Genomic DNA, 15,830 nt, shown 5'->3' with positions numbered 1-15,830 from the left:
GTGCCTCATGCATATTTATTATGAAGTCTCTGAAATCCTGACAGGCAAAGGGAGAGGGTTGAGAAGCATTGCCTTATTTAGATAAGTTATTGGGAATTAACAGGTATCTTAAATTATTAAGTTGGTAGAGCAACCTCTGGCCAGTCCAAGAGGTAGGGCAGAATGTGATACTGTCTGAAGGGGAATGTTACAGGGAGCGACAACTCCACAATCAGAGCTAGATAGTTATTCCCTCCAAGAAGACGGCATATGAGGAGTGACTGTTTGGAAAAAAGAGCCAATAGGAAAAGTGATTGTATATAACACAGAACGCAAGGATAGGGACAGAAAGAAAGGTAGCATAAGACTTGCAGATGTACCAGCTACAGGGCTGACAGAGGAAGGCAAACTCCAGTTCTTGTGAATACCAATCTGCTTAAGTATTCAAGACATCCCTAACGAATAAGCAAGAGATAAATGTGCATACAAATGAAGCGGGATGTATGTAGATCTCACTTGTGCACACTCATTAGGGATATCCTGAAACCCGAGTGAACATGTGTCCACCAAAACTGGAGCTTGCCCACCCCTGGTGGTTGAATGAGAAGTGGGAAGAAGGAAGGATGTGTAGGGTCTGTTGTTCAAAGGCGTTTATCTGGATTACCGCTGCTGACCAGGGGCATCCATAGACCTTCAGTGGCATTATCTGGATAATGCTGCTAAAAATCATTGAAGATCACCTCATCAATGCCCAGATGGTGCAGGGACGATCCGGGGACAGAACCTGTAGAACCAGGAGTTATCTGGAGACCAGCAATATTCAGTGCTGGCATCCACATAACTATCCGAATAACCTAGGACAGCAAAAGAGTTATCCTAAGTTATCAATACCAATGCTTAATATTGCTGGTCTCTGGATAATAGTGGCAGTTGCCGGTATAGCCGAATATTTATTTATTTATGACATTTATATCCTGCATTAGCTCGAGTAGAACTCAGGTTCAATGTGGCTTACATAACAATTAGAAAAGCATGAACATGTTCAAAATATATTAACAGAAAGTAAAATGCATCATGTATGTAATGTTAGACCAGTAAAACTTGAGTTAGGAGCAGATGTAATTAAACACTTAGGGCTTCTTTTACAAAGCCATGCTAGTGATTCCCATGCGGCAAATGAAAGGAAGCCCATAGGAATTGAATGGGCTTCCTCTAATTTGCCACACCGAGAATCGGTACAGCGGCCTTTAGTGATTTAAGCTAGATAATTGAATTATGAAGGAAAAAGGTAAGGGCTAGGATTAATGGGATAGACAGGAGTAGCGGGAGGTGAGATGAGGTAAAAATTAATGCCATAAGTTTATTTGAGAAGAGTGCTTATTTCCTTAAAGGCTAGACTGAAGAAGTGAGTTTTCAATAGCTTTCGGAATGACAAATAATCATCGGTGCATTTGATGGTTTTAGGTAAGGAGTTCCAAATTTTAGTGCCTTGATATGAAAAGTTCGGAGTATGGATTGTTTTATGTTATTTTCTTACAATTTGGGAAATGTAGGATAAGATATTCTCTAGATGATTTAGAGGCATTACGTGAGGGTAATTCAATGAGGTTGTTCATGTATATTGGGGCCAAATCATACAAAAGTTTGTGAATGAAGGTACATAGCTTGAATGATATTCTATCTTTTATTGGCAGCCAATGCAAATCGTACATAAGAGGGTTGCTTTGGCGAAGCGTGGTAGTCTGAATATTAGACGTGCTGCAGTGTTTTGAGCAATTTGTAGTTTTTTGAGGAGATCCCCTTTAAGTCCTGCGTAAATAGAGTTGAAGTAATCAAATTGTTTTAGGACTAGGGATTAAACTAGGGTATGGAATGAATTGAAGACACTTGATACCACTTTGGAAATTTGGTTATTTAGAGTGAGGAATTGGTCAATTGTGACTCCTAAGATTTTTATAGTTGAGTCAAGGGGATATGTGATGTTCTCAGTGGTAAATGATTTAAGATTTATAGTGTGATGAGGATTAGTAACTATTAAGAATTTAGTTTTATTGTTGTTAAGTTTTAATTTGAAATTGGATGCCCAAGATTCCATTAGAGAGATACCTAATCTGATGATACGAGTAATTTCATTTATTTCTTTAGTAAATGGAATATAAATGGTAATATCGTCTGCATAAATGAATGCCGGGAGATCATTTTCTTTCCAGTAAATTGCCTAATGGAATCAACATGATGTTAAATAGGATGGGGGACAATGGAGATCCCTGGGGCACTCCACAAACAGGGGACCATGCTGATGAAATTGTACCCGATTGTTTCACTTGGTATGGTCTAGACCTTAGGAAGCCTGAGAACCATTTTAACACAGCTCCACAGATTCCATAATGGTCAAGGATGTTTAGAAGGATATTAGGATCAACAGTGTCAAACAACACTGGACATATCAAATTGGAGTATTAATATGTTATTAACAAAGCTACTTTCTCATTTAAATTTAGTTAGGAAAGTGGTGAGAACAGTTTCAGTACTGTATTGTGAACTACATAAAATGGAGTGAAGTTGGAGATAGTCTATTAGTTGCTGTGTGACTAATCCCTCCATTACCTTTACCAATAATGGGATTAAAGCCACTGGTCTGTAGTTGGAAACTACACTTAGGCTGGTTTGGGTATTCTTCGGTATGGAAGTGAAAATAATGTTGCCATTTTGAGGGAGGAATAGGCTCTGAGATAGCATTAAAGTTAGGTTTCAGTGCAAATAGCTTATGAGTAAATTAGGTGCTGATTTGAGAAGGTAACTAGGGCAGTCATCAAGTAGGCATTGTGATTTAGCGTATTTGTGAAGAGTACATTTGACTTGATCAGTTGTAAGTGGGTGAAAGGCCGAACTGAGGAACTGAGTTCAATTCCCAGCACAGGCAGCTCCTTGTGATTCTGGGCAAGTCATTTAACCCTCCATTGCCTGCCGCATTGAGCCTGCTATGAGTGGGAAAGCACGGGGTACAAATGTAACAAAACAATAACAAAACAAACAAAACCAGATTCTGTCTGCTTGGGAGCACAGTGGTGAAGGATCATATAGATTGAGAAAATAATCTATTGATGTTAGGGAGTTATTTAGTTCTTGTCTAATTTTAGTTATTTTCTGCTCAAAATATGATGCCAATTGATCATCTGTTGGAATGGGTTCCTTGGTAGTAATTATAGATTGAGTATTCACTAGCTTATTTACTAGTGTGTAAAGTTTTCGTAGATTAACTGTCTTTTTTGCCTATAACCTTTGAATAGTAAGTAGTTTTTGCTTTGATAAACATGCTCTTGTATGATTTTAGAACCGTTTTTCAATTGTTCATTGGATTTGTTTTTGATCCAAATTCTTTCTTGTCTTCTACATTTCCATTTCATTAGTAGAAGATCTTTTTTTTGTGTGTGTGTTACATTTGTACCCCGCGCTTTTCCACTCATGGCAGGCTCAATGCGGCTTACATGGGGCAATAGAGGGTTAAGTGACCTGCCCAGAGTCACAAGGAGCTGCCTGTGCCGGGAATTGAACTCAATTCCTCAGGACCAAAGTCCACCACCCTAACCACTAGGCCACTCCTCCACAACCTCATTAAACCATGGAGATAACTTCTTACTTCTTTTGGGGGATTTGTTTGAAATTGGTGCAAATTCATCTAGAACAGTTTTGCATGTGTCGTTCCATTGTTGGATGAAATTAGTAGATGGATTAGAGGAAAGTAAGCTACCAAATTGTTTGTTTGACCAAAATTTTGAGAGGTCAATTTTACCTCTGGCTTTGTATGTGATGTGTTAGTAGGCTTAGATGAATGGGTGGATTCTTTCCAGTTTAGCTTGAAAGAAAGGCTGCTATATCTCACCAAGGTATTGGGGACCACTGTGGTTCAGATATGTGAAAGTTAATATGGTCTGTAAATTTGCTTGCTAATAAATCTAACTGATGTCCTTTGAAGTTGAAGAGGATTTTCCATCGAAGAATGAGAATTGCCAGACATTAATGAAATCAAGGAATTGTTTAGTATATAGATCAGTAGCATTTTCAAGATGCAAGTTGATATCTCCAATCATAATGATATTGTCATTATTAACACATATGTTGGATATAAATTCAGTAAGTTCAGTCTTGGCCAGGTTCCAGCTATTGGGAGGATGATATAGTAATAGGAGGCAGATAGATTTGGATAGGAAATTGTCTTTTATAGAGCAGGCAACAATTTCTAGATTAGGGGATTGAAATATAGTAATATATTTTACTTGGAGGAATGATTTATAAATAATAGCTAAGTCACCTCCTTTCTTTTTGGCTCTGGGGAAATTAAGAATGGAGTTTCTAGGTGGATATATGTCTAGGATTGCTGGATCATCTTTTACATGTAGTCAAGTTTTGGAAATAAGGGCTAGACCGAATTGAGCTTTGGTTATCCAATCTTTAATGCTTTTGGTTTTGTTAACAACTGAGTCAGCATTGGTATAACCTATCAGTAGGGGCAGGTAGGAATGCTTATCAGTAATTAACAATGTGACTTTAGTGAGTATGCATTTGTTGTATGAGGTTTTGAAAGTTTTTTGTTATGATATTTAGTGGAAAGTACGATGTCTGGAGACTTATGAACGAGGTATGGATAGTGCCTAGGGGTGTATATCACAGTGATGTTATAGATGAATTCAAAAGCATTGGTGAAATGACTTGTGTGTCTTGATAGAAAGAGTAGGTAAAGTAACAAGTGTAACAAGATTTTTAGCAAACTTATTATACAGCACTGAGAAAAGTGATGATGTTATTTTTTGGTAACTGTGCATAATGTAATGTGAGGTAAAGATGGCAAAGAAACAATGTTAATTCCTAGTGATGTTAGACGGTATCTATCAATTCTTGCAAACCAAAATAGACAAGGAATGGTAAGAAATACTGTCTGTGTCAGACTACAGTGTTAAAATAGCCTGACTTTGAAAGAAGAGTGAAATAATGAGAACATAGAGGGGTATGAGATATACTAATTATACATAAATGAGTTAACAAATAGTAAACTCACTGACATCTGTGCAAGTCCAAGTAGCAGGAAATGATGATATTCCACTATTGTTGACTGTCAGTTCTTTGGTCAGTGGACTGTATTTGTCAAGTTACTCTTGAAGATGCTCATGAACAGTATTGACTAACAAACCAGTTCAGAGTCCTTCTGAAGACACTGCCAAAGTCACCCACGAAGGGGTGCAAGCCTCAGCAGTTGTAGGCAGATTTAAGTGGAGCAAGAGGTGACAGCAACCACTTTGTGCACCTTCCGATTGGTTTGTTGCAATGCAATGCTAAAGGAAGGTCCAGTATAGCCTCCTAGGTAGACTGCGGCTCTGACTTGCAGATACTAATGATGGTTAGAGGGTGTAGGGTGGATTTCAATATTTCAGTAGTTGTATTCAAGTTCAAAGAGGATAGGAGACCTTATCAGGTACCAGAATGTGGGACCTTCTTCTGAGGGATTGCACCTCGATAAAGTTTGAAGTGATGCACGAAGGGACACACAAAGGGATGTGCCTCAGAAGCAGCCTGCCTATTGTGGGAGGTGTTTGTTGGCTTCACCAACCATCTGCCTGTTTTCAAATTATGCTGTGAAAGTTGGTACATAATGGCTGAGGAAAGCCTTCCCCAAAAGCAGGCTATAATGAAGGTTGGAGCTCAGCAGCTCTAATAAGAGTGTAGGCTACTGTAAAAAGAGGAGCTCAACAGTTCTAATAATTCTATTGAAATAGGTGCTGGCACTGAACATTCCAGTGTATATACCCAAATACCCAGTGTACCTGAATGTAACTCATCTTGAGCTACTACTGAAAAAGGTGTGAACAAAATCCAAATAAGCAAAAATAATATTCAGGTACAAATGCAATAGCCAGTGTTTAAAATAAATATTAACTATAGAGTTTATATACTAACCTAACCTGAGGTCACACCCCTCACCTGTTTTCCATGGTCTCCAGCAGCACTTCCTTTACAGCCCTGCAAGAGGATGCTGACTGATGTCATCACTTCCTGTCTAGTAGTATATAAGGAAGTTCCTGGCTTTCATCCAGTGCCTTTGCAACGGGTCGTCTAGCCTAGTCTAGTGAGTGTTGCAGCCTTGTTCCAGCTTGTGTCTTCGGTCCTGTTCCGGTCTTGTTCCAGTCCTGTACCAGCCTGTATTCCAGCCTATGTTCCAACCTTCTTCTAGTCCTGTTCCAGTTCGTGCCTTCAGACTTGTTCCAGTCCAGTTCCTGTCCGTGCCCACAGCCTTATTCCAGCTACTCCCTAACTTCAACTCCATCAGGCCAGCCCCAAAAGAGGCACTCTCCACTCTGACTTGTTAGGGTACCCTCAAGGGCTCTTTCAAGAGCCATTTCTTGATCTGGCTTTGTTGGGGCGTGACTCGGCTGCTGCCAGCCGGGGACCCCTAGCCTTTGGGTGGGTAGGCAGCGTAAATCTGACTGCAGCCCAAGGGCTCTCTCGCACTGAGCTGTGACACCTGATAATTGTTAAAAATAGGTGCTATTCTATAAAGATGCATGTCTAAATCTGTTAGCACACAACTGAAAATATGGCATGGCTATGAGAGGGGCATGAGAAGGTCAAGAGTGCACTAAAGAATCGTGCACTCAGTGCCATAGCGAGGGCGGCTGACACCCGGGGCGGTTCGCCGCTGCGCACCCCCCCCCCCCGGGTGCAGCACGGCGCACCCCCTCTCGGCGCACGAGCACACACCCCCGGAGCGCATTCTTACCAAAGAGGGCGGGCGGGAGGGCCGCTCCGCCCCGAGTGCATGTTGCTGGGAGCTGCGTCGGCTCCGCTAGTTCTCTGCTCTCTCTGCCCCAGAACAGGAAGTAACCTGTTCCGGAGCAGAGAAAGCAGTAAACCAGCGAAGTTGACACCCCCCCCCAGCGGCGTGCACCCGGGGCGAACCGCCCCACCGCCCCCCCCTTCCTACGCCACTGCGTGCACTATTATGGAATTTGAGGGATCTGCACCTAATTTACATGTGAGAATTTGCACCAGGTTTCAACTGCTACAAATCTTCATGCCCATCCCATCCCAGCGCTATGTGCTAGTCTATAAATGGTGCCCAACATGGAGCACTGTTTATACAATAGTTCTCAGTGCTTATTTTTTACTGAATCTAATCCTTAGTACCTCTAGCTGGCTATGGCTCAGAACTGAATATCTGGGTCTAATTCAGCCCTCAGCAGTCAGCGCTTTAGAAAACACTGATGTCCATGGGCTAAACACTGACCAGTTCTTTTATAATGCCTCATAAGAACATAAGAATAGCCATACTGGGGCAGACCAATGGTCCATCTAGCCCAGTATCCTGCTTCCAACAGTGGCCAATCCGGGTCACAAGTACCTGTCAGAAACTCAAAGAGTAGCAACATTCCGGAATCCCAAAGAGTAACCAGATTGTGGAACCCTAAAGAGTAGCAACATTCCATGCAGAATCCCAAATAGTAGCAACATTCCATGCTATCAATCCCAAGGACAGCAGTGGCTTCCCCATCTCTCAATAGCAGACTATGGAGTTTCCTCCAAACCTATTTAAACCCAGATATGCTAAGCATTTGAAAGTAAAGTCATGGCTCAAATATGAATTTGTTTATAAGCAAGCTTGAAGGTAACCAAATTCAATGAAAATACTGCTGCTAAAAAATAATTTAATCAGCAAACAGCAATACTGAAGAGGTAATTATTCATTCAAATTCCTGCAGGTTACTAACCTTGGACCATTCTCCCAAAACTATCTGTGGTGGGCAATCAGTTGTAGCGCATGATCTGAAGGTAGACAGTTTCTGCTCTTGACAAAGCTCATCTGAGAAACTCAGAAAGCTCCCATCTGCCAATAACCGTTTACAGCTCACTCTGCGGCTCTGCGTCCCTCCACCACAGGTTTGAGAGCACTAAAGAAACAGAAGAATATAAAAAGTATGAATGCAAGAAATCTCACAATATTTCCTTCATTGACTTACTTAATCCTCTTCCATGTGTGTCTGCAAAGTCACATTTTTCATTTTAACATCATAATAAAAGTTCCCCAACAAATTCTAGTTTTATAAATGGAACAAACTGGTGTCATGCAGATGACCTCATTTAAAGCTTATAATCTGCTTTATCCAAAGTTCTGCACAAATTACAATGCAACATACACATACCAATTCCAACAAAAGTTAACACAATACAATCATTCATTAAAATCATTAAAATGATGATAAATACATATTATTACAGCATTGCAATTAGAATGCCAACATCCTAATCATCCGCTAATGATACTCAAGTTGAAGGAACAGCTCAAAATCCATATTTAATTAGCTGATGATTAGGATGTTGGTGTTCTAATTGCAATATAGCTGCTGTATAAATATGTACATACCATCATATAAAGCAGAAAGCCACAGGATAGGTCCTACTACTAAAATGACATGATCCCATGTCTCACATGGAGGCGCAGTTTCTAAAGAAATGTATAAATCAGAATTTGGATGTTTTGACGTCCAAATTCAGAGGCGAGGAGAAGATCATTTTCAAAAAAGATGGACATCTATCTTTTGTGATTGAAAATACTATGGACACCCTATGATTTGGATGTCCTTTGTTTTGGTCCATTTTTGGACAAAAAGACATCCAAATGCAAAACATTCAAAACAGAGGAGGAGTGGCTTAATGGTTAGTGCAGTGGGCTTTGATCCTGGCAACATGGGTTCAATTCCCACTGTTGCTCCTTGTGACTTTGGGCAAGTCAAATTCACAAGGGGCATTTTTGGATATCACATCTAAGTCTGAATTTGGACATTTTTTGTAAAACGTCCAAATTCAGAACAGGAAATTTCATTTTCTACAAAAAAAGTCTATCTTTTCCTTTTGAAAATGCTGTTTGGAAAAATGTTTTGTGATTTGGGGGAGTAAGGGGAGATGATCCCCGAGTCCCTCCAGTGGTCATCTGGTCATTTGGGGTACTTCTTAAGTGGAGTAGTGTACGTGTGGTTAGTGTAGGTGTAGCAGACCTTGATCCTGGGAACATGGGTTCAATTCCCACTGCAGCTATTTATTATAAAAACAGGTCTAGCTCAAAACTTCTAAGTTTTAGTCTTGGACGTCTTTGTTTTGTTCCATTATTGCTGAAAGAAGTCCATGTTTTAGGAACGCCCAAGTCCCCTCTCGAACACGCCCCTGGCACGCCCCCTTGAGATTTGGACATCCTTCTGACAGACTTCAGAGAAAGACGTCCAAAAAGAGATTTTGATAATATTGGTTTGGACGTTTCTGTGAGATAAACATCCAAATGCTGACTTATGTCACTTTTTGGACGTCTATCTCTTTTGAAAATGAGCCTGATGGTCAAGCACATGTTGACAATAGGGTACATTTAAAAGACCACAATTTTCTGATCTCAGTGCTCTTGGAGACTCACACAGCTTTAGCAGGATAGCAACAACTATAGGAGCATCATGATTTAAAGCTTTACAAAGTAAACATAACATTAACAGCTCATTCTTATACTCCACAAATATCTCACAGAAGTTCTATGCAGATTACAACCAAGAAAATAGTGTATCAAACCAAGAATTACAATCGACAGAAATACTAATTGAAATAAACTATAGATTATACAGTATGTTGAACTAATATAAAAAGATATTTTAATGATTCAAAAGTAATTTCTGAATTACAAAAGTCTTTATATCTACCCTAAATTGATTATAATTCACAGTAGATTGTAAGGAAGAAGGTAATTTATTCCAATGGGCAACCAATGAAGGACCTGAAGAATTGGTGATACTGACTCAAATCAGCCAAACAGGGTAAGGATGTACAAGTAGCCCTCCAATCCAACAGTAGAGATGTATAAAAATGCTGAAGACATTTTATTGATGAGTATCATAAAAATGCAGCACAAAACAAAAACAGTGGCAGTGACCAAATATTTGGTTTGGTCTATGATTATGTATTACATAGTAACATGGAGGGGAATAATCGAATGGGGGCGCCCATCTATAAGGGCGGCCATCTCTGGGTACGGCGCCGGGAAGGTGCGGAGCCAACCACATAATCGACCAAGGTGGGTGCCCATCTTTCGTGTCTATAATGCGGTCTGGGAGCGCCCAAATCCCAACATTTAGGCCGACCTTAGAGATGGCCACCCTCGGTTTTTGCCAATAATGGAAACTGAGGGCGACAATCTCAAAAACAGCCAAATCCAAGGCATTTGGTCATGGGAGGAGCCAGCATTTGTAGTGCACTGGTCCCCCTCACATGCCAGGACATCAACTGGGCACCCTAGGGGCACTGCAGTGCACTTCAGAAATTGCTCCCAGGTACATAGCTCCCTTACCTTGTGTGCTAAGCCCCACAAAATCCCCCTCAAAACCCACTCCCCACAACTGTACACCACTACCATAGCCCTTATGGGTGAACGGGGGCACCTACATGTGGGTACAGTGGGTTTTGGGGGGGGGGGGGTTTGGAGAACTCACATTTACCACCACAAGTGTAACAGGTACCTGCATAATGTTGTCACGGAGCTTGGTATGATATTTGAGGCTGGCAAAAAATGTTTTATAATTTTTTTTTTGGGTGGGAGGGGGTTGGTGACCACTGGGGTAGTAAGGGGAGGTCATCCCCGATTCCTTCCAGTGGTCATCTGGTCAGTTGGGGCACCTTTTTGAGGCTTGGTCGTGAACAAAAATGGACCAAGTAAAGTCGGCCAAATGCTCGTCAGGGACACCCTTCTTTTTTCCATTATCAGCCGAGGGCAGCCATCTCTTAACCACGCCCCCATCCCGCCTTCGGTACACTGCCAACACGCCCCCGCGACGGGAAGCAGTTGAAGGCGGCCAAAATCAGCTTTCAATTATGCCGATTTGGCCGCCTCTGAGAGAAGGGCGGTCATCTCCCGATTTGTGTCGAAAGATGGCCGCCCTTCTCGTTCGAAAATAAGCAGGATAGTAGCATAGTAAATGACGGCAGAAAAAGACCAGTATGGTCCATCCAGTCTGCCCAACAAGAGAAACTCATGTGCTACTTTATATGTATACCTGACCTTGATTTGTATCTGTCATTTTCAGGGCACAGACCGTAGAAGTCTGCCCAGTACTAGCCCTGCCTCCTAACCACCGGTGCTGCCAAATTATTTTTAGACTCCTGACAGAGGCCCTTGTGGCTGAAATACAATTTGTGTGGAGTCTTTTTGAAGATAATAAACTTTTCGGCACCCTTGGTGTGGATTGTTCTCCTTTTGTGGTCACCTCCACTGTTTGTTTTTTGCTGTGTGTTACCTGTGGAGTGTAGTTCTTCTGTTTTTGTGCTGGTTCTATCATAAATATGCAAGCAGACTCAAAACAAACCTGTGTTTTTGTGCCCAATGCCTGCTTCAGGAGTCATGTATCTGGAGCAAAACTTGGTTGGTCACAATATTTCAAAACAAGCACCATGAGGGTGCAACAACAGCAAAAATGCACTACTCAGTGGTGTTTGGAGTACTGAGTAATTACAAGGTCCTTGTAAGGATATTTTTGCTGTTATTGCACCCTCACGGTGCTTGTTTTGACATACTGTGACCAAACATGTTTTGCTCCAGATACACAACTCCTGAAACAGGTGCTGCATGGTGAAACACGGATCCATGTCAAGTTAGCTTGCATAGTTATGATACTCACCAATAACATCTCTACTGTTGGACTGGAAGGCTACTCGTACATCTCAACTTTTTACATAGGGTTGTTTCCGTTCATTGTGTGGTCAAATCAGTTAGCTACCACTAACATTCTTGCAGTGGCATTCAGAGCGATCTGTTGCAGCCTTAAAGTTGAATCAGGAAAAGCTATTAACATAACCCAACAAAACATAAGAACATAAGAATAGCCATACTGGGTCAGACAAATGGTCCATCTAGCCCAATATCCTGTTTCCAAAAGTGGCCAAGCTAGTTCACAAGTACCTGGCAGAAACCCAAATAGTGGCAACATTCCATGCTACCAATCCCAGGGCAAGCAGTAGCTTCCAAATGTCTGTTTCAATAACAGATATGATAGAGGTCTATAAAATAATGAGTGGAGTGGAACGGGTAGGCATGAATCGCTTGTTTACTCTTTCCAAAAATACTAGGACTAGAGGGCACGAAATGAAGCTACAAAGTAGTAAATTTAAAACGAATCGGAGAAAATATTTCTTCACTCAATGTGTATTTAAACTCTGGAATTCCTTGCCAGAGAATGTAGTAAAAGCAGTTAGCTTAGTGGGGTTTAAAAAGAGGTTTGGCTGGCTTCCTAAAGAAAAAATCCATAGAACGTTATTAAAATGGGCTTGGAGAAAATCCACTGCTTATTTCTAGGATAAGCAGCATAAAATGTATAGTACTGTTTTAGGAAATTGCCAGGTACTGGTAACCTGGTTTAGCAACTGTTGGAAACAGTATGCTGGGCTTGATGGACCTCCATTCTGTCCAAGTGTGGCAATACTTGTGGACTTATGTACTTATGACTTTCCTCCAGGAACTTGTCCAAACCTTTTTTAAACTCAGATACACTAACTGCCGGTACTACATTCCATTACTACATTCTCTGGCAAGAGTTCCAGAGCTTAACTATCCATTGAGTGAAAAAATATTTCCTCCTCTTTGTTTTAAAAGTACTTCCATGTAACTTCCTTGAGTGTCCTCTAGTCTTTATACTTTTGGAATGAGCTAAAAATCAATTCACTTTTACTCATTCTACACCACTCAGGATTTTGTAGACCTCAATCATATCTCCCCTCATCAGTCTCTTTTCCAAGCTGAAGAGCCCTAACCTCTTTAGCCTTTCCTCATACGAGAGGAGTTCCATCGCTTTTATCATTTTGGTGACTCTTTATTAAACCTTTTCTAATTCCGTTATATCTTTTTTGAGATACAGCAACCAGACACTGAACACACCTTGGAGCGATACAAAGGCATTATAGTATTTTCAGTCTTATTTACCATCCCTTTCCTAATAATTCCTAACATCCTGTTTACTTTTTTGGCTGCAGGTGCTGATCCCCAAGGTGAACCCTAGCATCAGGTAACTATGATTCGGATTATTCTTTCCAATGTGCGTCAGCAGAACAGCAGTGTGGTCCACTATGAAAGAGCAGATTCAGTTAATACTTTTCCTTTTTTAAAGTATGACCCAGCTGAGTTGTGGAAGATGGATGCACCCAATCAATCAGGTTTCAAGTCTAAGGTACCTGTTGCCATTCCTCTGCATGCCAAGCGGAAGGACAGTCATGCTGGTTACAGGCTTGGACAACAGAGGGCTTCTTGTCACCACATTCTTCCTCGTTTGCATTGCTGGACTCTCCAGGCTGCAGGCAATGCACATCTCTTGTCTGTATCCCAACTCCACAGGTAGCAGAACACTGACCCCAGGGACCCACTTGCCACCTGTGCCAGGAAGAAAAGCCAGTGAACTGCACATAGTCAGACAGTCACGGAGAAGGGTAGGGCTCAGTCACATAGAAATCCTATTCCAGTCAAATCCTTCATTATTACAAGAGATCTGCCCTTTCCAGGATTTTAGGATATTTCTTCAACATATTGTGGGGCACTTTTACTAAGGTGCGTAGGCGCCTACACGCGTCCAACGCATGTTAATTTGAAACTACCGCCCAGCTACCACGCGCCCCAGGTGGTAATTCCATTCTTTACGTATGTCCGATATATGCGGCAGGAAGCATTTTTTATTTTCAACCGCATGGCGCTAACTGCACGGTAATCGACAGTGTATGCACGCTGACAATTACTGCCTGGTTAACGCATGAGATGTTACCACTAAGTCAATGGGTGGCGGTAAGATCTCAGGCCCAAAATGGACACGCATTGATTTTTATTTTGTCACATGACCATTTTCAGCAAAAAAGGCCTTTTTTTGCAGACGCGCTGAAATATGGACCTGCGCGGGTCCAATACACGCATCTACACCAGCACAGGCCACTTTTCAGCGCACCTTAGTAAAAGCACCCCTGTGAGTGTTCCATGTATAGTTGATTTTGAATAAGGATGTGCATTTTCATTTTGTTTGGTTGTGTTTTAACATCTACTTTGAGTTAGCTTAAATAAACACCTATAATTTCACTTCAGCGTCCTGAGTCTGTTTCTGAAGAACCTGATCCAGTTCCCACTCTCTTTTTTTTTTTAATTTAACAGGACATAAAACGTGATAATTAAAATAAAATGCATCATTCCATATTCACATATGCTATATCAAGGTGGTTATTTTAGAAGCTCTATTCTTGCTTTGGGTGTCTGAAAACTGGCATTTAGGTGTCCATATTGCATGGACATTCAAATCCTAATTTTACAAAGGCAGGATATGGAAATCTAACACTTCAGTATGAGGGTGTGGTCTACTCTGGGTGTGTTTTGGGCAGGGCTAGGGAGGGCCCAAAATATGGATATCCAACTCTGATCACAGAAGGAGAAGGGATTTCTATGAATGTCTGTATTTAGATCTGGTATTTGTCACATCCAGGCTACAGAAAGTTGCTCTGATTGAGAAGAAGTCTATTGGAGGGATTAAGACACGACACCTCCTTAATTCTCCACTGGTTACTGTTCCTCTCCTTCTCCCCTGACTGTGAAACCAGCAAGCGATACCAGGGTCTATGACACCTTCAGGTTTTATGGACATTCTTAAGAGAGCAGCAAACAGGTCTGAGGTGTAGCCTAATGGCTAGTGCAATGCACTGAGAACCGAAGGTCCCAGTTCAACTTTTAAAATTATTTTATATTAATTGCAAGTTCTTCAGGGACAGAAAAATACCTACTGTACCTGATTATGGGCCCCTTTTACCAAGCTGCGGCAAAAGGTGGTCTGCGCTAGCCTCGGCATGTATTTTTGACGCTCGCCGAGGCACCCTTTTATCCTCTGCGGAGTTTTTAGGCTATATACAGAATCTGGCCCATGTGGTCTAACATTGGGTGCTACTTCTGCGCCGAAATTTTCTAATGCATGCAAGGGACCAAAGCAGGACAGAAATGGCAGATCCACATAAAAACAGACTTACGTGCCCATTTACAGAATAGCACCTCAGTGTTTCCACGAGTATCTGCAAAGGGACTGTGAGGATGGGAGGGACACAGGTAGGTCGGGGCGTTCCTTTAAGATGTGCACAATGCTATATAATATTGCGTATCCACGCCCAGCTTGCGTGCTGGTTTCAGTTGATGGAAATCCTCGCACTCAAAATTCAGTGCTGATCCCAGCACTACATGCTATTCTGTAAAGAGTGCTGATCTTGGAAGGCCCGTTATAGAAAATTGTTCAGTGCTGATTCTTTCAGTGCTGAATGTTGACTGCCATTTACGGAATCCATCCTGTTATGTCCTGCACCATTGTCTGGAGGTCAGCACCATACTGTACAAAAAGAACCTACAGTGCAAAAGCCAGACACAAGTGACAATGTGCAGACGTGGAGAAGAGCAGCTGAGAACCATTCTTAGGGACCATTTACCAAAATGTGTTAAAATATGGGCTTAGCACGTTTTAACATGCGACCTTCCCATGCTAAGCCCATATATGTAAGGCGCTAGTATTTTAAAGTTTGGTTTTGGTTTTTTTTTTCGCAGGTTCCATTAGCATGTGGAGCTGGAGCAGTGGCCTAATGGTTAGCATAGTGGGTTGCAGGCCTGGGTAACTGGATTCAATTCCCACTGCTGCCTGATGGTCGGCAGTGGATTGAGATAATAAGGAACCAGTTTCAATTCCCTCTGCGGCTCCGTGTGACCCTGAGCAAGTCACTTAACCCACTGTTGCCCCAGGTACAACAGTAGTACAATGTACTACTTAGACTGTGAG

The 15,830-nt window shown here is 41.6% G+C and overlaps 1 protein-coding gene across 2 annotated transcripts in view; it reads right to left on the bottom strand.

Moving 5' to 3' along the window:
• The window catches only part of ADAMTSL3 (ADAMTS like 3), a 650,803-nt gene that overhangs the window by 97,515 nt on the left and 537,458 nt on the right, over positions 1–15,830 (bottom strand). For both annotated transcript variants that reach the window (XM_030189627.1, XM_030189628.1), the window contains exons 18-19: positions 13,222–13,417; positions 7,740–7,919 (exon numbers count right to left, since the gene is read on the bottom strand). In XM_030189627.1, coding sequence (XP_030045487.1) covers positions 7,740–7,919; positions 13,222–13,417 — 376 coding nt within the window. The remainder of the gene's footprint in view (positions 1–7,739; positions 7,920–13,221; positions 13,418–15,830) is intronic.

The sequence above is a fragment of the Microcaecilia unicolor genome, chromosome 1 (assembly GCF_901765095.1).
Source record: "Microcaecilia unicolor chromosome 1, aMicUni1.1, whole genome shotgun sequence".
NCBI lineage: Eukaryota > Metazoa > Chordata > Amphibia > Gymnophiona > Siphonopidae > Microcaecilia > Microcaecilia unicolor.
The sequence above is the reverse complement of the archived record's forward strand: the minus strand, read 5'-3'. Positions and strand labels throughout refer to the sequence as shown.